Source organism: Microcaecilia unicolor, chromosome 3 (genome assembly GCF_901765095.1).
Source record: "Microcaecilia unicolor chromosome 3, aMicUni1.1, whole genome shotgun sequence".
Lineage (NCBI taxonomy): Eukaryota > Metazoa > Chordata > Amphibia > Gymnophiona > Siphonopidae > Microcaecilia > Microcaecilia unicolor.
The window spans coordinates 90,650,554-90,671,455 of NC_044033.1; the positions used below are offsets into that span (position 1 = coordinate 90,650,554).

The window sequence follows — 20,902 nt, forward strand, 5'->3', positions numbered from 1 at the left end:
CACCCTTCTCCCCATGATTCAGGAAAACGATTGTTTCTGGAGTTAAGAATGCATATACTCACATCCCAATACTCCCATTGCGTCCCTTCCGATCCAACTTAAATGCCTGATCTCTACTACACAAGAAAACTAAAGCACGCAATAAACATAACACAACTCTTCCGCTCTACAATTCCTAATGTGGCTCTGCCATATGAACTTTATCTTACCACAACATCACATTGTATTTGTTCACACCGAAATCTGCAAACACCTTCCAGTACTGTGTAGGCCACATTGAGCCTACAAATAGGTGGGAAAATGTGGGATACAAATGTAACAATAATAATATTAATAATACTAGCCTCAGCTACCCCAGTATCTGCAGCGTATCCGGTACCTCTGATTGCTTCTATAGTATTTTTGGCATCTAAATTTCATGAGGAGTGGTCCAGTAGCTACTTCAGTGTAGAGGTAACTTAATAGTTGTTGCAATCAGCTGAGAGTAAGCACAGAGCTCTAGGGGTGCTGTTCCACGACCCACTGCAGCTTGCTATCTTTAGTGTGCAATGGTGCAACAGCCATATTCTGTTACGCCATCTGTCTCTGGTTCTTAGCCGCACTTGTTAGCTCCAGTGCGCAGCAGTTATAGTGCACAGACACACCTTCCTATTCTTGTCCCTATCTGCAAGAAGTTAGCGCTGGCTTGGGCATCAGACCACTGATGTGGCTTCCAAGTCACATTTGGCAACCTGCCTTTTGGAAGTAATCCTGGGACTGTAGAAGATCTTGGGCAGTTGGGTAAAGACCTGAGGGACTTCCAAGTCTCAGAGATTGCCAGGGGACGAGTTTAAGGATGATTTTTAACCCGCTTGGTTTTGTCGTAGGTTTTGTGGGGCCAGGAAAACCACTTTCAGGGTTTCCACTACGACAAGCCACCTGGCTGCTGGTAGAATGAGCTCCGTTTCAACTCCAGGTCAACCTATGCCTGCTGCATCTTCCAATGATGGAGTCTCAGTTCACTCCTCCAGGACTCCTGTATTAGTTTCAAGAGGAGTGGACCAAGATTACCTTAGCTCAAATGTGTCTTAGTTTTTCTATCGCACAGTTACAACCTGGACTTTACTACAGATTTTACTTGGAGTCTACATGCAAGCTCAAACACTGTCAGGCAGTTCTTGCCACCTTGCCAACGTTTCTTCCTTTAGGCATAGTCGAGTCTGTCCCCAGTTGCAATTGGGGAATGGGAAGTTGTTCCCTTTGCTTTATTTTATTTATTTATATTTTGCTCACACCTTTTTCAGTAGTAGCTCAAGGTGAGTTACATTCAGGTACACTGGATATTTCTGTGTCCCAGGAGGGCTCACAATCTAAGTTTGTACCTGAGGCAATGGAAGGTTAAGTGACTTGCCCAAGATCACAAGGAGCAGCAGTGGGATTTGAACCGGCCACCTCTGGATTGCAAGACTGGTGCTCTAACCACTAGGCCACTCCTCCACTCATAGTTCCAACCAGGGAGCTTCCTTCCAGCTGAGTTTGGACATCATAAGAGTCTAGGGTGTTCACGGTTCAGTTTTTCACAATGGGAACCTTGCAGTGTGTAATAGTTCTGTCTGGTGGGGAGAGTTTCTAGCCTCCCTGGACCTCAAGGAAACTTACTTTCATATTCCCAGTGCTTCTTGCTGCAAAGGGATCTTAGCGATTTATGACCATGTCATTCAGCCTTTCCATGTTGCCGAGGACATTTTTGCAAGGTCATGGTGGTAGTGGCAGCTTTCCTTCGTGAGGATGGGTTGCAGGTTCATCCATACCTTGTAACTGACTGATTTGCGGTTCTCTCGATCAAGAGACTCTGCAAACCATCCAAGATACCTACTCATCTTCAGTCCTTAGGATTGGTAATCAGTGTCACCAAGAGACAGTTGTTTCCCTCACAAATCTTGGCTTATCGGGGAGTGCTGTTCCATATAGGCTTGGGAAGTCCTTTCTTTCTTTTGCTCCTCAGCAACAGATGCCAACCCAAGTCAGGTTTTACTTTCCCTACCAGGTCCAGGATATGGAAATAGGTTCAAGTTATGGGCACAAGGTTCTCTTTCTTGGACATTTCCCCATGGGCCTGAATCTATCAGACCACTTCAGGGGTTCCTTCTCTGCTTTGGTTCCCATCTCTATGGTTCCCTTCAAGCCAACTTAGTCTCAATGGATGATTTCAACACAGCTTTCTGCTGATATTTCAGTTCTCTCTTCCTGGAGGTGACTATCTGCAGCTTGTAGACTGCTAGGGTGTGCCGTAGCCTGACGGCAACAGATTTCGGATCCCTTCCAGAAGGCAGGCAGTCAACCACTTCCTCACTTGCCAGATGTAGAGTCGAGGCTGGCTTAATTGCCAGTTTTCTTCTGTGATTTGTTTCAGACATCAAATAGACGTTTTTGGTGGTCACAGCCTGTCATTTGATGTGATTGTGCTACTGGGTGGTGAATGCAGTTTCTAACGATGGCTGGTTCAGCTCAGTTTTCAGTGAAACTATTGTTCGAGGTCTCCATGAAGTTGGTGGCAGACCTGGGTGACTTATAGACTCAGCGTCTTCCTGAGGACATGTCTACAAGTTTTTTTCACCAGTCCAGGCAGGTTCTCAACTACCGACTTCATCCGTTTGAGATCCTCTGGATTTCTACTGGTGACGGGCGCACAGTCCTGTCCTGCATACAGTGGTTTCTGCCTTCCATCCCATTCCACCTTTTTCTCCTCCCACTTCTTGGATGTTCACCATATACTCCTATACTATTTGGAAGTGACCAGCGAGTTCCGTTGGTCAACCCTTTGCTTCTTGCTTTACTCAGGACCATAGGAAGGTACCATAGGAAGGCTCGCCATTTTAGATTGGCAGATGTAGGCATAGCGGTTTTGATGTCAGCAGGAGCAGACCTTTTGTAGAATTGGCGTCAGTGTAATGCTGAAGAGCTGTTCTGCATAAGTTCCATTTTATTCAAAATCCTTTTAGGGGAGCAGCTGCTCCCCTTGCACCCCACCCAGCTACGCCTCTGCATAGTGGGGCAGTGCCTGGGATGACCCACTGAGCAGAAGTGACTTCCTACATAGCCTTATGCACTGATAAAGACTGTAGCGGTCTTCTTGTGCTCACCATTTTAAGATTAGCAGATGTAGCGGTGGCGGGATCAGAAGCAGACATATTCAGAACCTGGAGAGCCTTAGGTGTATAGGAAGGTGGCGACTCCTTACGAAACACCCATACTGCGGTAGGATCATCAGATTCCTGACCTGCTGAGCAGAAATGCCTCCTGGCATACCGTCGTGTTGTCCTCTGGCTGGTCACAAGAAAGGGGTTCTGGCTTCAAGAGCCGTAGTGGCTGTTGGCTGAGAGAGGCATTTTCTTCAGCAGGCCTCTGTATGGGACGGTCTCCCCGTTACGGGTGGCAGTGCTTTCTTCCAGAGCGCAGTTGACTTCCTTTTCCGTGTCCCATCTGGTTTCCATGGCTGCCCTTTGCAGTTCGGCCATTTGGTCCTCTATCCTGCTGTGGATGGCTTTTGCCGATCACCCACTTGATCTGCTGTCCTTCCCTTTCCAGGCTTGGCGTGGCAGCGCTAGGCATTCTAGATTTGACGTGGCAGTGCATGTAACCGCGACCTGTGGATCATTGCTCCAGTCTGCTGAGGTTGTAGTACCCCGCCCCACTTGAACAGTAAATACTAGTGATGTGTTCAAAAAAATTTGGTTTGTTCCATCTTCTGAAATTTTCCAAGTTTTCAAGTGTTTGGTTTGTTTCAAGCATTTGTTTTAATAGAAATTTAATATGTTATAGGATATCACACACTGTGCATTAAATCCATTTTAAAAGTACTAAATTTGTTAAAATGCACCAACAAATGCACATGCCTAATACATTGCATGCGATTACTGTCAAAATAATCTCCACACTCCCCTGGCTGGCCAAAAGCAACCTAGCCTGTTGCGATGTGAGGAGCCATGCAACACCGCCTTGGGTGAACCTCTTCATAAAGGCAGTTAATAAATCCCAATAAATAAATAAACACACCAAGAAAGGGGAAGCTAGAACTTAAAACATTTGGCAAAACCAACTAATCATAGATGCATTTATGTTATAAGAAACAGTGTTGATAAGAACATAGTGACTGGTGCAGTAGGATCTGATATTTGTTAGATGGGCTTCTCCTTTGTTGTGTATCGTGGAAGGGAGATGAATTAATACCCCTGGCTGATCTCCGTGAGGAATATGGTGTTACGCAACAAGAAGCATTTCAATATAGGGAACTCCAGGATGCAGAAAAAGCGTTCGACCGTGTTAATTGGTCTTACTTGTTCGAGGTCCTTCGGTATGTAGGCTGAAAGGGCTGGTTTGGCCAAGCAATTCATTCTTTTTGTACCAACCCTATTACCATGCTATTGGTTATTGGTACCTGCACCCCTGATTTTGCAATCCAGAAAGGAACACGCCAAGGGTATCCGCTTTTTCCTTTGCTTTTCTTATTGTATCTAGAACCCCTATTGCATACTATTCACATCAATCCAGAGATCTCAGGTGTGCATCTGCCACAACTTAAAGTAAAGGCTTTAGCTTTTGCGGATGACATTCTTCTAACTTTGTTTCAACCTCGTCGAGCGTTGCCGCTGTTACTTTCAGCAATAGATGAATTTAGTTTTTTCTCTGGGTTTCAACTAAATCATTCAAAATTAGTAGCACTTCCAGTGCCGCCCTCTCTTAAGGAACAGTTGGGGGATGAATATTCCAGTGGGCCTCAGACAAGCATTTGGGAATTTGTTTAACCGCTGATCTTTTGTGCCTCTTTGCTGTTAACATAGCTCCTCTTTGAGCCCCTCACCCAGCAAACCTTGAGAACTTGGAAAATGCTGCCATTCTTCCTTACAGGAAGAGTGGATCTTTATAATATGATCCTAGTACCAAAATGGATTTACACGTTGCAAGTATTGCCTCTTTTGTTTATTTTGCACTATAGAGATGAGCTCTACTTACATCAAGGGGTAACTTCATTCCTTTGGCAGGGCAAACGAACTCAGTGTCCATTACCCTGCCTCCAACTGTCCCTGGAGAGGGGAGGGTTGGGACTGTTAGACATCAAACTATTCTCTGTAGCCTGCAATATGCGACATCTTACAGATTGTTTTCAGGTTACAGATTTTTTCGCATGCACTAGTACTGAGATATCTCTACTGAAACCACATCACTTTGAATACTGGTTGCAGGCAGCACCCAGTAGGGTCCATGTACCCCCCTCATTTTGCACACTTATTTGACCCCCTCAGCAAAGGTTGGCGCTGGCTGTGTAGACTGCTTGGGTTGTCGAAAGAGGTATCCTCCTTGCTACTGATTCGTGGAAATTTGGATTTCCTGGCGGGGAATCTATCACCAATTTCTTAAGAGATGGATGGAGGAGGGGACCCACTATTTATATCATGTTTTGACAGCTGCGGGGCTGTTGAAACCCATATTGGACCTTTTGAGGGGAACCCCAGTGTTTCAGGAGCACTTTGCATATTTGCAATTACAATACTACTAGTAAAAAAGGCCCGTTTCGTAAACAAATGAAACGGGCGCTAGCAAGGCTATAGAGAGAGTGAGAGTGTGTATATGTATGTGTGTGTGTCTGTGTGTGTGTGACACAGAGAAAGTGTGTGTGTGTGTCTGTCTGTGTGAAAGAGTGTGTGCACAGGTAGGGTGAAAATAAAGAGACAGCAGTGAAATTTTACATAGGACAGCTGAACCATTTGAGGCGTGTTTGTGTGTCTGTGTGAGAGAGTGTGTATGTGTGTGTGAGATAGAGACAGTGTTAGTGTGTGTGTGTGTGTGTGTGTGTGCGTCTCTGTGAAAGAGAGTGTGAAAGGGTAGGGTCAAAATGAAGAGACAGCATTATAATTGTACATAGCACAGCACAAACATTTGAGGCAGTTCTTGCCTTATCTCCCCTGTCGCCCCCTCCATACCCAACGATTCGTTCCTTGTCTTCCATCCCCTCTGTGTCCCGTCTGTATGTGTGTGTGTGTGTGTGTGTGTGAGAGAGAGAGAGAGAGGTGCTAGCAGTGCCTGTGATGGTGGCAGGTCAGTTGCTCATTATAGCCAGATAAGAGTGAGAGTGTGTGTGTATGTGCTGGTTTTTTTCCTTCCCTCCTATGCCCACTGTGTCCGTTGTTTGTGTGGAGATCAGAGATCTATATGGTCCTTTTAGCGTTGCTGTTGATGTCGCGTAGCAACTGTGTGCTGCTGGTTTTAATTGTTCTGCGATGTGTCTTATGTCACGTTCCGTTGCTTAGTAACGGGTTTGTGATGCGATTGGTTGAATGTCATTGGTCCACCCTCGACGTCATGATGTTTGATGTGGGGGGGCGGGGCCAACACTCATGGGCGAATTCCTGGTTTCACCACCATGCATTTAGAATGTTGGGACTTGTGGAGGCTTCAGAATGTTGGAGGTGTGTTTTATATAGAGAGATATGCAGTTCCTTCCCAAACATTCTTTGACCAACGAAGTGTGGGAACGTTTTAATACTATTTTTGAGTTTGGATTTACAGTTACTGATTCCAGTCAAGTATTATCATGGGCATTTGAGGGAACAGCTGACAGAGCCTGATTATGGGTTACTGGCGCAGAGGTGGACAACAGAAGTCTCGGCATCTGTATCAGCATCCCAATTGCAGACTTGTCTGAAGCAAGTGTGTACCTTAGTGGAAATTGTTAGCTATCGAAAGATACAGTTCAAATTCATTTACCCGGTTGTATGTCTCCTGTTGTGAATTGAGGGGTCCCGAGCCCCCCCAAGAAGGCTAGAGTGACCTTAATCTGACTCCATCTCCAAATAGCACTAGTACTGGGGTAATCAAGGAGTTATAAAGTTCTAAGAGGAATTGCCACTGAGAGAGACGTTAGATCTAAGGGACCCGCATTAGTCCGCCTCTCAGCACTGGCAAGGAATAGATACCAGCCTTATGACAAACTGGATTTAGGTTACAAGTTATACAATGCAGCGAATGATAGCCTGATACAGCAGAAGCATTTATACTTACAGCCTTTCATCATTAAGTGAAGCCCACAAATCATCATTTGGAATGAAGAGTTTATTTGCAAATCAGACTTTAATCAGATACATTCATCAGACAAATTCTGGATTCAGCTGATTGGAGCTCTGTGTCCTAGATACGCTGGGGAGAACCTCCGAAATATGCTTGGGAGACCAGTCCTTATATACCATCTGGTCCCCATACAAGTCTATTGAGAGGGACTTTTTTCTAATCTTGCTCAATCTATGAGTCATGCCCTCCGGCCAGGTGCCCCTCTTTCCGTTTTTGTAAACACTTCCCTAGATACGGACATCCAAACATCCAAACATTAGCTATTACAAGCTATTGTGTAATTTCCTTTTTTGTAAACACTTTGTTCTTATGAAGATATCTAAATATAGATATATCAATTTCATAACATCTTGTGATCTGGGTGCCAACTTATTAAAGACAGACTCCGTGTTATGAACCAAACTTCTTATCATTTCTGTCTTTAATTTCTACATCATGTGTGTTACACGCAATTTGGAAGTTGCACCAGGTTTCATTAGAACTCACCAAGCAGTCCTTGCTCTTGCAGGCTCTCTGCTATAAGGCCATCATCTTGTTATCAGGCCTACTCAGTGCTTTTCAGCTGTTTAAAGCTATGTAGCTTGGCCCACCACTATTCCAGTGGATAGGTCTTTAGCTAGAACACATATTAACTTGCAGGAAAAGCAAGTCCTTGCTCAGCCAGTCATAGATTTTTAAACCTAGCTGGTATTTTTACAGCCTGAGTCCTAAAATCTGGCCTTCCACCCTTCCGGTGGGCATCCAGTGAGGGCCTCTTGCTGTAGTATAATTATACACTCCCCTCAGAGTTTTCCGACCCACGTTGAGGTCAGATTGTTGCCCAAAATGTAGAAGGGAGGCCGCGCACCTGGGACACATGTTTTGGACTTGCCCTGCTATACACGTTTTTGGGGGCGCAGTTGAATAGACGTCTCCCGAGTATGACAGGTTAGCTGGGTGCCGTCCCCTCTTCAGTCTTTTGAAGCTTTTTCCATCACTGGTGGCCAGCCGGCTGGCCTTCAGGCTTTCCTGCGCCGAGCCACTTTGGTGGTGGTACAGAATATTTTGAGTTTGTGGCTCCAACCAGAAGCACCTACACTATCTCATTGGCATGTGGCTATGATCCAACTGAGCGTTCTGGAGTGCAAAAATATTTCAGACTTGGCCACAACAGCAGTGGATGAGGTTTTTAGCACTTGATCTCCCTTTTGGGATTCCCTAACCCCAGTGGCCCGTAGTTGTATTTTGAATGCTTGATGAAGTGGAGTCTAATGATTAAGGAGTGAACTTTGTTGAGGATTTGGGGGGGGGGGGGGGGGTTGTACAGCTGGAATCTTATGTGTTCTGTACCACAAAGTAATTTGTACTTGTGTTTGTTCTTTTTGAAACTTAATAAAAATGATGTGAAACAAATTTCATGGCTAGTACCATGGTTGGTTTAAATAAATAAAAAAAGTATCCATTTTCAATGGTACTACACCCTAGCTCATCTTTCTAAAATCTATAAAAGTAACATAAGAATAGCTATACTGGGTCAGACCAGTGGTCCATCTAGCCCAGTATCCTGCTTCCAACAGTGGCCAATACAGATCACAAGTACCTGGCAGAAACCCAGTTAGTAGCAGTACTCCATGCTACCAATTCCGGGGCAAGCAGTGACTTCCCCCCATCCATCTCAATAATTAGGACTTTTCCTCCAGTAACTTGTCCAGACCTGTTTTAAACCTAGATACGCTGACTGCTGTTACCACATCCTCCAGCAGCGAGTTCCATAGCTTAACTATTCTTTGAGTGAAAAAATATTTCCTCCTATTTGTTTTAAAAGTATTCCCATGTAATTTCAGTGAGTGTCCCCTAGTCATTGTACTTTTTGAAAGAGTGAAAAATTGATTCACTTTTACCCATTCTACACCACTCAGGATTTTATAGACCTCAATCATATTTACCCTCAGCCTTTCTTTTCCAAGCTGAAGAGCCCTAACTTCTTTAGCCTTTCCTCATATGTGAGGAGTTCCATCCCTTTTATCATTTTGGTTGTTGTTCTTTGAACCTTTTCTAATTCTGCTGTACTTTTTTTTTTTTTTTGAGATACAGCGACCAGAATTGAACACAATACTCAAGGTGAGGTCGCACCACGGAGCGATACAGAGGCATTATAATATTCTTGGTCTTATTATTTTCCTAATAATTCCTAGCATTCTGTTTGCTTTTTTGGACACCGTCACACACAGCAGAAGATTTCAGTGTATTGTCTACAATGACACCCAGATCTTTTTCTTAAGTTCTGACTCCTAAGTTGGACCCTAGCATCAGGTAACTGTGATTCAGAATAGGTGTTGGGGAAATTGTGGAGAAGGAGGCACCTTCTTTTAAGGATGTAAAAACAATTGAAGCGGTGCAAAGAAAAGCTACGAGAATGGTATGGGATTTGCGTTACAAGACTTATGAGGAGAGACTTGCTGAACTAAACATGTATACTCTGGAGGAAAGGAGAAACAGGGGTGATATTGATACAGACGTTCAAATATTTGAAAGGTATTAATCCGCAAACGAACCTTTTCCGGAGATGGGAAGATGGTAGAACGAGAGGACATGAAATGAGATTGAAGGGGGGCAGACTCAAGAAAAATGTCAGGAAGTATTTTTCATGGAGAGAGTAGTGGATGCTTGGAATGCCCTCCCACGGGAGGTTATGGAAATGAAAACGGTAACTGAATTCAAACATGCGTGGGATAAGCATAAAGGAATCCTGTGCCGAAGGAATGGATCCTCAGGAGCTTAGTCAAGATCGGGAGGCGGGGCTGTTGGTTGGGAGGCGGGGATACAAAAAGTAGCAAATATGAGTTATCTTGTTGGGCAGACTGGATGGACCATGCAGGTCTTTTTCTGCCGTCATCTACTATGTTACTATATGGTGGTCAACAATATGTAGAATTTTGAACACTTATCTTGCGGGCACCATATCCCTTTAGCCCAGAGTGCTGTTTACTTCACCATAATCAGCTGGAACTTCTAAGGAGGCTCGTAAACTGGCAATTCATATTTTCACAGCCGTGAAGATCACCTTGGAAAGATTTTGGGAACAAATTCAAACTCTGCCATTGGAGAAGATTCTGTTGAAATTGGATTATATATGTCTGTTGTCCAAGTTGATGGCTCTTAAGTATGGCTGGATTTTGCCATGCCATATAAAGTATGGGACATGTATGGAGAGCTCAGAAAATTATGTAAGCTGATTCATGAGTTCCCTTAGTAAACCCCTTGTAAGACCTTTGAAACTTTCTTATGCTAAGACTGCCCTCAACGATAAGTTGGGGTGGGTGAAGGGGGGATTGAGAGGGGGAAAGGGTTTTCCCAGGTACTGTATATCGAACTGAATTGTTGAGGTGTATGGTGTTTATAATTTCATTGCATTGTATTTAGTTTCTTATTGAAATGTTCATAAATAATATTGGAAAAAGATCCTTCTTATTAATATGAAGGATATAGATATGCATAGTGCAGTGTTCAAATACAATTATGGAAATTTCTTGCAAAATATTTAGTAAGTCAAGAAATATGTATTCGTAAGTAAATTGTAAAAGAGAGTTGTTAACCTTCTGTTTGTTTTTCTAGGGTGGGATTTCTAATATTCTGGAGGAGTTGGTGGTGCAGCCTTTATTAGTATCTACCAGTGCTCTGACACTAGCTACTGAAACTGTGCGCAGCATTCTGAAGATTGATGATGTGGTTGGTATTCCTTTATAGTAATGTTTTGATTTAGGTAACTACCAGTTAATTGAGACCTGAATCATAGAGTTGAGTAAAATATACATTTGTGTTGTATTTATTTAGGAAGTGGTGTGAAGGAGGGCTCCTGGTATTGTATCCTCGGAATTACCTGGCATTTTCCCCCTTATTTGCTAAAGTACCTCACCTAATCCTAGCCCAGCCACATACCACTGCTCCCTCTGGAACCCCAAGTTTTTGGCTAGTAGTTTTTGCCATTGAGTAATGGTGGAGACTCCTTTCTAGGTCTGTGGATTATGCTTCTGCAGCAAACCCAGCCCTAGCTGATTCAGGGTATTTGAAGATTTGATCCAGGGTCACAAACTCAGGCTCTACTTGTATGTAGCACTGCCACAGAACCACTGGAGATGCCTGGATTGTGTTTTAATTCTAGTATAGTCGGTGATCTTTGTCTTGGTTGAAAGCAGTGCCACACCAGGGCTATGCAAGCAATGTGGCTGCATCAAGGAGGTTTGATAACAGGAGACCTGAGCCTATCTGGCCCACTGAAATCAGTAGGCGGAGCTTGGCACCCTATCAATTACATTGTTTTAGGTGTACCAAGATGGCGGCAGCAGCAGCTGCATTAGAGAGAATTAAAACCTTGGGTGGAGACCAACTTCAGCCTTGTGACATCATGCTGTCTCCTATCGTTAAATCTCCTTGGGCTGCATAGGGCACAAATATCGAGGGTGCAAGAAATTGATCCTAGTCTCCCATCTCTCCTTATTGGCAGGAGGGGGAGGCACCAGTGAGTGAGTCTCACAGGGTACACACCTGTAGCTTGGTATGGACTTGATTGAAAATACTAATGGTGGTCCAGTGAACTGTTTTACTTATGGGAGTTGACATGTTCTGAAGTGTCCCCAGTAGCTTTAAAACTGAAAATCTGTCAGGTACTAGTTTACAGTGTCATTTGTCAGCATTGTAAATATTTCTACTTTCATATGTACTTCGGAAATATTGCAGAGTACGGGATTGAGCAGTTTCCTCTTACAATTCTTCCTATCTATGCTATTTCCCTGAGTTGTTTCAAAAGTAAAGGAATTTGTGATCATGAAGTATGCAGATCAACTGCAATAAAAATACAAATTCTATGATTTTCATATTAGTGATATAAGAATTTTAAACCTAGATTTTTAACACATCCTGTGGGGTTTTTTGGATATTTATTTTCGCTTTACAGCAAGCATTTATAAAAGTGTGTTTATCTTCCGAGTTAGCATTATCATTACCATATTCTGTCAATTACCATTGTAACTACAGAACTCCTGATTTTAAGTGTTAGAATATGGATAGATGGTATATCAAGTAATTCTGATTAAAAAAACAAAACAAAACATTTTTAACATTCCTTTACAGGTGACTACTCGATAAATAGACTGTTGTATTGAATACTGGCAGAATGGTGGCCCATTACTCTTTGCTGATCCCCATTGCTGGCTACGGATCCTCTTAATTGAAAGTTTATATGCTTGTATTAACAACTATTTAATAAAAGCTTTTGGGTCAAGAAGACCATTTACGTTTCTTGCATTTCTTAATTGAGGATGCATTTTTTTTTTCATTCACATGTTGCTTGCATTTTACTAACATTCAGAACACAAGCACTATAGCACCACATCTCTCCCTATCTCAGCCTAAATCTCTTTAAGCAAATTGAGGCAGTGAACACTACATGCTGACATCACCCTATGTAGCTTGCCCTGTCAGCCACCAGCCTCCAGTATTCTGGCTCCACCAGATAGATAGTAAACCCTTGCAGCTATGAGAGCTGGTTAAATTGAAGAGGATTGTATGTTGGTGACCCCTCCAGGTGATGATCATCCTAGGATCCGCTGCCTAATGTTAACTTAAGGGTTCTCCTTTTCTGGGGCAACAGGTAGTTCACTGACTTTCTATGTTCCCACCCCCTTCACTGTACCTTCCTGTTTGGCTTCTCCAGGGCACTTATCTGAAAAAATAATTTTCCCCAAAATTTATATACCATCTACACCTAAGCTGTTCCCAAATAACAAACATAGCTTAAAATCATCAAGCAAGAACATAATATAGCAATAACACACAAAAATAGTGTTCCACGAAAGAGACAGTCACCCAGTACAGAAATAGTACCACTGTTAGTCCCACCTATAGGCAGCAAAACATCCTTATGTAAAGTCTTCCATAAATTGAGTCTAAAAGATTTTTAAATTGAAATGCACCAGCACATAAAATGCAAATGTCCTGATCTAATTTAGGGGGCTGTCTTAGGTATGACAACAGGTAGGTAGTTGTACTGAAGACTTTAGAGGGCAGGCCTGAAAGTGTGCACAACTGCAGCACTAGAACATTGCAGGCCGTAGGTAAATGGTTAGTCAGTAGCCTAATATTTGGGCAGGGGAGGGTAATGTACCCGCAGGTGTGCACCTGCAGCAGCCTGCCACACAAGTGTTGGGGCCAGTGTACTGTAGCATGGCTGGGCAGAATTACAGCTTCTGAGTAGTGCAGATCCTCAAAGGCAATATACAAGTGGCTTCTGGGAGAAATAGCACAGTTGAAAAAGTTTCAGTGCCAATCAAAATTTATCTATAAACATCAATAATTCTTACAAGGAGGAAAAATGGCCACAGAGGTCCAGTCGAAACAATCACATATCAATTGGTGACTTACAGAGGACAGATACTTCATGGGACAATTAAAAAAAAAAAAAAAACTTCCTAAAACTACAGAAATACCTCTTTAGAAGTGAAAATGTCACTTGTGCCAAAATGGTCCCAATGATGGTGACCAGCAGTTCACTTACAAAAGATACATCAGTGGTCAAGGACCATCTAGAAACAAAATCACAAAATTAGTATATTCAAATGTATATGCTAAATTGTCTTGTGAGGCAAAAAGAACTTACTTGTGAAGAGCACATAGAATCATTCCATGCTTCATCTTTGCTATCAAAAATGGCTGCAGTAACAGAGATGCCAACGTTTTAAATCCAACTTGACATAACTCTGGTGAATCTGCCTATTCTAACATTAAAGTGTAAACATTCCATAAGAAATTTTTTGAGAAATCCTTTTCAAGAGGATCATTAAGTAAAAATGCTGCCATTCTCTCTTTAAATTTATTCTTAAATCTTTTTTTAATTGAGAAATATTCAAAAACAATACAAGTGCATCGATCAAATGTAATGAATAAGAAACCCCCATGCAATCTTGAGTGCCTTCCCCCCTTCCAGGGAACAACCAAGACATTGTAAAAACCATAATATATTTTTGGTCTGGACTCTTACATCCTCAAACCAAAAACACTCCAGAGGCCAACATCCTGCCGCACACAAACCTAGTCTCCCCCTTCCCCTATCCTCTCATCTAGGAGGTGTGGTGATTCCTGTCTAGAAAGCTATTGAGGACCTGACTGTGGGCGGCTGGTGAGAGTGAATAAATATGAGTTCCAAATGGCCAAAAAGTGTCCAATGCATGGGATAGTTTTGAGCCCCCATATAATTCCGAAAGCATCAAGGCATGCAGTTTATTGCACCAATACCAAAATGTGGGTGGAGAGACCTGTAGCCAATGATTTAAAATACATTTTTGACCCAATATGTAGGCTTTTCCCAAAAAGTATCCTCCTCCTTTGCCTCTCGAGCCCATGAAGGAGAGTGTATTCAATAAAACCCCTTCTAGAGAACATAAGAATAGCCATACTGGGTCAGACCAATGGTCCATCTACTTCTTCAAAACTATTCCCCTTGGGCTGGGCTTCCTCCAATCCTGGGACCTCCCAGTCACTCCCCCCAGTGACTCTACAGGGACTTACTTTCCTAGAAATCCCAATCTCAGGGGATAACACCCTTCCCCTAGCCACCAAGCCCTTGACCACAAGGGATTCCCTAGGTTCTGTTCTCCCTTCCCTTTGGGAACATCATTTCAACTTTATTCAACACATAATATCATTTCCTTTGTCACACCTCCCAGTGATCGGTATCTCAACATAGCCCTTGTTATGCAACCACATTATTCACATCAAACTTCATCTCGGTACTTCACATTTTGTAAAGAAATACTTTTTCCTTTTTTTTTTCCCCACCACAGTCTCCTACAGGGAACTGTCTTTCTCAAAGGTCAGCTAACCCCCAACCCCTTCTTTCCTCAGGAGAGACTACCAAGCCCTCTCTCCTTCTCCACCCATTGGACACATACATTATCAATGGGGAATTTCCTTTTTTCCCCTTCACCAGCTTTAAACAAGACAGGTAACATCAAGGATAGCAACCTTTTTTCAAGCTGTAACTATCTCAGCCCCTCCCAGCATGAGTCAGATACCCAGATACTGTAAGGATGGCAGCCTGCTTAGCCTTGAGTAGTTACATCACCTATCATTTTTTCATTACCCCACATATTTCTTTAAACCTTATTTTTTCCATTAATAATATAACCTGGTTATGACCCCCATCTACTTGGACCTTTTTTTGTTGGTTTGACAGTTTTTGTTGGTATGACTCCCACATCTGGGACCAGGGTCCAACCCATCATAATTTTTCATAACATGCCTAACATCTCCTTATAGTAACACTTCATATTCTCAAATCCGATTTGTCTCTAAACCCAGGCTCATGCCCAATCATTTTATTTCCATACTGCATCATTTCTTGCTTTCAACAGAGAACCCTTCAATTTCTTTCAAACAGTTAACATTTTTTTTTTCTTGCTGGACCTGAGCCCTACTCAATCTGGGCTCAACCATACCACTTGTGGTCAGGGTTTTGAACCATAACTCCACCCCTAAATGATTAGGTCACCCTAAGGTATTTTGGGTCATGGTATTTATCCACAACCTCTTCACAGTCCAATCGGCATACTGGACCAGGACATATTCCGGAATATTACTCTGGGAATTTCCATCTCCACAGGATATGTGGTGTCCATCCTGTGGAAAATTTTTATCCATGCCTATATGGGCATCCACCAGGCACATTACGATGAGAGAGACATAAGGGTAGGGCAGCCCCCATAGATCCCACACCACCTTCAAGTGCCGGTCCACTCAGCTGACCTTGGGTAGCTTTGTCCCCACGGCTCTCCCACTCTCAATTGATACTCTGTGAAGGAGTTCTTCAGGCACTGGTTCCCTTAACCAGCAACCCTCTAATGCCTCCAGGGTTCAACCCAGGCCACCCCTCGGCATCGATGACATTGGTGGGAATCCACAAAATCCAGAGATGGTTCACCTCGGACTATGGACAACCCACTTCACTGCCAAATTCATTGGGATACTGGTGTTCAACTCCCCAGTGGCCAAAGTCTAGCATGGTTGCTGGTTTAGACAAACCAGTTTCCAGATCCCATTAGACCCTCCACATCAGGCAGTTCTGCTTCCTAGAGTCACTGTATATTTTGTATCACACTACGAGCCTTTTGACTCTAGCCGATACTGCAACCTTTGTTGTTTTTTCGGGTTTCACCTTCCCCCTCATCACAGTGGGCACCGGGGCTACTTTCCTTGCTATTACCAAGGCCCCTTCCCAGTCCAAAACCACTTCTTTGTCCACGGGTCTTTGCCTCTGTCCCCGGCCACGAATCCAACTGGTCGGAGGTTCCGGACTACTCTCCAACAGTGACGGGACAGTGGGGATGTTGGCTGGGCTCGGCCTCGGGATTCTCTGAGGTGTCTCCAGCTGCGGGTCACTCCACTGAGCCCTTGGAAGATTTGATCTGCAGCGATGCAGGGCGTATGATCCCTGATGATGCGCTGCGCCCCCTCCTTCTTATAGAAGCCCACTCCACAGTCCAGGCAACACAGTCTCACTGGCGTGGTCTCACCCTGATATGGACAGCTTGGTCACATTACGTGGCCCACCACAATTTTTTCTCCTTGATTCTCTCTCTGTTCCAAATCACCACATTCTCCAAAATCCCATGTGGTTTTGCAGATCCTCCTCCCCTTTTATAGAGTTGTGTTGTACTTTCAACCCACGTGCACGTCCTCCGTTCTCATGGACGCGCTAGTGATGTCATCCACTCTCACCATTCAATGGCAGTTTGTTCCCAGAGTCTCTGCTACATGCTACCACAGGAGAACTTCAATTCCCTCCTCCCTGGCTGGTATAGGAATCACCACCATGATGATTCAGCAAGTTCTTCAACCCTTTTCCAGGTACTCATAATTTTGGTGCGCTTAATTATGACCGTTAGCGCAAACTTTTACAGGGTGGAAAATTTCCAAATTTTTACTAGGCTCTGTACCAGCAGTCCCTCTGATATCAGTAACAAATTTGTAAATCCCAGGCCCTCCAATATTTGTAATCACAAAAAGGCAGCTCGCTTGCTTGATGCCAGTCTCTCCCACTGTCAAAATAAAGTACTTTTCCAGCTTTTTCAAATCCTAGCAATTAGAATAAAATCATCCCCCCCCCCTTCACATCCCAGCAGTTCCTCCAGATGTTTATGTAACGCCCCCAACCTGGGCGCTTCTGGGTTCCGGGATCTGACCCTTCTGGAGCCAGTCTCCATTAGACTCTTCTTTTTCTTTTTTTTTTTTTTTCACTTTGTGCTTGGTGCCTTCACCTGGTGAAAGAAGCTTTATTGGATTGGATCACCCTCCTCTCCCCTAGGAAACCCAAAAACAAGTCCAAATGCAAACTGGTGGAATCAAGACCTTCACATTCTCTCAAGTACAAAAAAAAAAAATCATTGTGGAGTCTTGAGTTCATACAAACTCAAACTGTTTATTCTTCAACTCTCCAACTAACTCTCCAAACCTTAAGGCACGTTTTTTAAAACCACAATCCTTCTGGTATTTCCCTTATCAAGGAAACTCCTGTACACTCCTTCCTTGTATGTTTATACAGAGGCTTTTCAGCAGGACTGTTTACGCTTTTTACAGACTCCCGCCCATGCCTGTCCCAGAGAATAATATCCCAGAGGCTGTGCTCTTCTCGCTTTCTAGGTCCAGACCCTCTGTGACCTGACCTCCTTCCAAGTTGACCTTTGTGTTGGCTCACCCAAGATTTGGGATGGGCACTCCCTGGTCCAATCCCACACTCCTGAGCTGGGTCTCTCCTCTGCCCACCCGTAGCTCTCTTTTACAATTGCCACTTTGCTGAGCCACTTTAGACTGCCCCAATTTGACTGCCCCTACTTGACTGACTGTACATTTGTCCTTTAGATTGTAAGCTCCTTGAGCAGGGACTGGCCTTCTATGTTAAATTGTACAGTGCTGCATAACCCTAGTAGCGCTTTAGAAATGTTAAGTAGTAGTAGTTTACTTGTCCTACTTGAGATTTCCTTTACTCCTCCAGGTCAGTGGCAGGGGACCATCAGGCAATCAAAGACCCCCCCCCCCCCCCCCCCCCAAAGAGCAAATACTCCTCTTTATTTCTTTCCAATCTCCTCCCCCACCTCCTCATCACTCTTCAGTCTCGGGGCACTATCTCTCTGCATTTTATTTCAAAACTACTACTCGAGCTGGGCTTCCTCCCATCCAGGGACCTCCCAGTCAGTCCCCCAGGGACTCTCTCATAGTAGTCCCAATATAACAACAGAGGATTATTTATATTTATTTATATATATATAACTAAAGAATACCAAAAATTAAGCAGATGGTGCAATGGTAAAAAAAAAGTGTCTTTTTATGAAATTCAATGTTCATGGTAGCTACACTCCTAGATGTGAACAGTGTCTACCAAACCACAGTACGAGCCTATCTAGCCCATTATATGGGCTGAAGCCAGTGGGTGGAGAATACCACAATATTGGTTTGTCCAAAACATTCGGAAATGGTATTGAAAACAATAGTAAACTTGTGCAGTGTATATGAGGAGGTTTAGTTTTGCATTCTTTTTGAGGGGGATCAAGAGAGAATATAAGGGGAGTTGGGGGAGTTTAAGGGGTCTGTGAAGGGGGGAGGGTTATATTCAAGATATGTTTGTCAATACTCCAGAGCTTGCTTTGTTATTTGCAATGTTGTATTGTTGATTTCAGTGCAATGCTGTATGCATTTAAGGTTTAACGGTTTTTATTCAGGATCAAAATAAAATATACCCAATATCAAGCAACTAAGCAACAAGTGCAAACAGCTACAAGATAAGCAAGCATAACAAAAAGCAGAAACATCTTACATCAGCAACTGTATAACACATGATTCTCATTTTGTTGCGAGAAACCTCCCATTACCCTCCAACCTCATAACCCTTTCTACTGTTCTATTTTATCGAATATGTTCAAGATTACCCCCTACCCTGCCTTACCTCTTACCAGAACAAACTATGTGCTGTATGCCTTTGTTTTTGCTTTTGATGACAATAAAGATATAAAAGGCTTATGACTGCCTATGTGTGCGTTTCTTTTTAATTTGTCAGCTTTTTTTGCTTATTTGTAAGCTCATATGTAGATATATATCATGAAATACAGTTGAAAATCACTAGAACAGCATTTTTATTAAAAAAAAAACGTAAGCGATGGAAGCAGCAGTAGTAAACTCTCTGTATTTTGTGTTCATTTTGTCTACACTGTTCTATAGAATACAATAATACATGGCCGAATCTCAGTGAGAATATCCAGTTTCCTGAAGGGTTAATCTTAACTACTGTTGTAATGTGCCTTGGGAAGTCTGGTGTTATAAATTTGGAATACATTTAAATTAAATGGAAGTAAAATCAAATTCTCCTTTCATTGGGGTACATGGAATCACATCTTCACTTCATCTCTTTTGTAGAAGTTTACATTTAAGATACACAAATGGATTATTCTGTTTTAGGCATGTTTCAGGGACAAGTGGTTTTATAAGTCAAAGTAATAAAAATGTTTCTTTCATGCAGATCTTTAATTTGTTTAAACATAAGTAAATGGGCTATAAGCCCCTAATGCAGTCCATTGGTGGTCTTCTATTTTTCTTGTGATTACTTTTATTGTAACCTTATAAAAAAAAACTCTAAAAAATCTCTCTAGTGTATACAATGTGTATATTCTTTTTTTTTTTTTTTTTTTCTATTGCTAATGTGCTCAGTGATGAGGGAGACCGGCTGGACTTATTCACAGTACTATACTGTGATTACTCCCATGCTGACATCATTGCACCCCTACCGCCACCTTTTTCTAATTATCCTATTATTCTATTACGACCAGATCTTAGTTTGTCCAGTTGTAGATGTCAACCAGATGTCAAGCACAACACTTATCTTGGTAAGGGGCGGTCTTTGTGTCAGCAAAATCTCCATTCGGAATCCCACTCCAACAATTATTGATTAAGCTGCTGCTTATCCCATCTGCTGCTCCGGTGCGCAAACTTGCTTATCCTTCCTGTCTAGAGAGATTTTTTTTAGGGTTTTTTTTTTTATAAGGTTGCAATGACATAAACAAAAAACCGAACGACAGATTATAATACCCCAGCTGTGCGTTAAATTGTACAGCGCTACGTAACCCTAGTAGCGCTTTAGAAATGTCAAGTAGTAGTAGTAGTATATCTATTACTTTTATTGTGCCAGAACTGAAAACTTATCTTTTCTTTCTGGTTGATAATAAAAGGAACTCATAGTGAACACTAGCCACCCAAATGGGCATTTCAAAGTCTGTCTTTTAATGATGCTGCATATTCAGAAATCATTGCCATAAGTATAGACAGTTGTGTATCACATGCACACATTGCCAAAGTCAACAACAACTAACAACTTCTTTATGTTCTGATTTGGGTGTTTAGTGAGTAAATGTTATCAAATACATATTTATCTCATGCATATTCATTTTGCATATTCTGAACCCTCACAGGTTTTAGGGTACGTGAGGGCCCGGTTGAGAACTGTTGGGCTAGCTGACCTCTTTAAGTCCCACACACAGCCCTGTTATAAATCAGTGATAACTTTGTATCTTTTCTTTGCTGGCTGAGCTGAGAAACCAGAAGTAGGAAGATGCTTGTGTTCCGTGTATAAAATTATAGTGCATTTTTATAATATACCCCTACATTCCAGAAAACAAAAGGAGCATGTTCCCACATACCATCTTTATCTAGGCACAGGAAAAAAAGGATTTTAAATGCGCACAGGTTTCAACCTAATTAAGGTGTAATAAAAACCTTTGTT

General features: G+C 42.7%; 1 protein-coding gene across 1 annotated transcript in view; it reads left to right on the forward strand.

The window, feature by feature from the left end:
- CCT4 (chaperonin containing TCP1 subunit 4) overlaps positions 1-12,370 on the forward strand; it is a 119,921-nt gene extending 107,551 nt beyond the window's left edge. The window contains exons 13-14 of the mRNA XM_030196167.1: positions 10,699-10,812; positions 12,214-12,370. Of these exons, the coding sequence (XP_030052027.1) occupies positions 10,699-10,812; positions 12,214-12,228 (129 nt within the window). The 3' untranslated portion in view covers positions 12,229-12,370. The remainder of the gene's footprint in view (positions 1-10,698; positions 10,813-12,213) is intronic.
- The last annotated feature ends 8,532 nt before the right edge of the window (positions 12,371-20,902 follow it).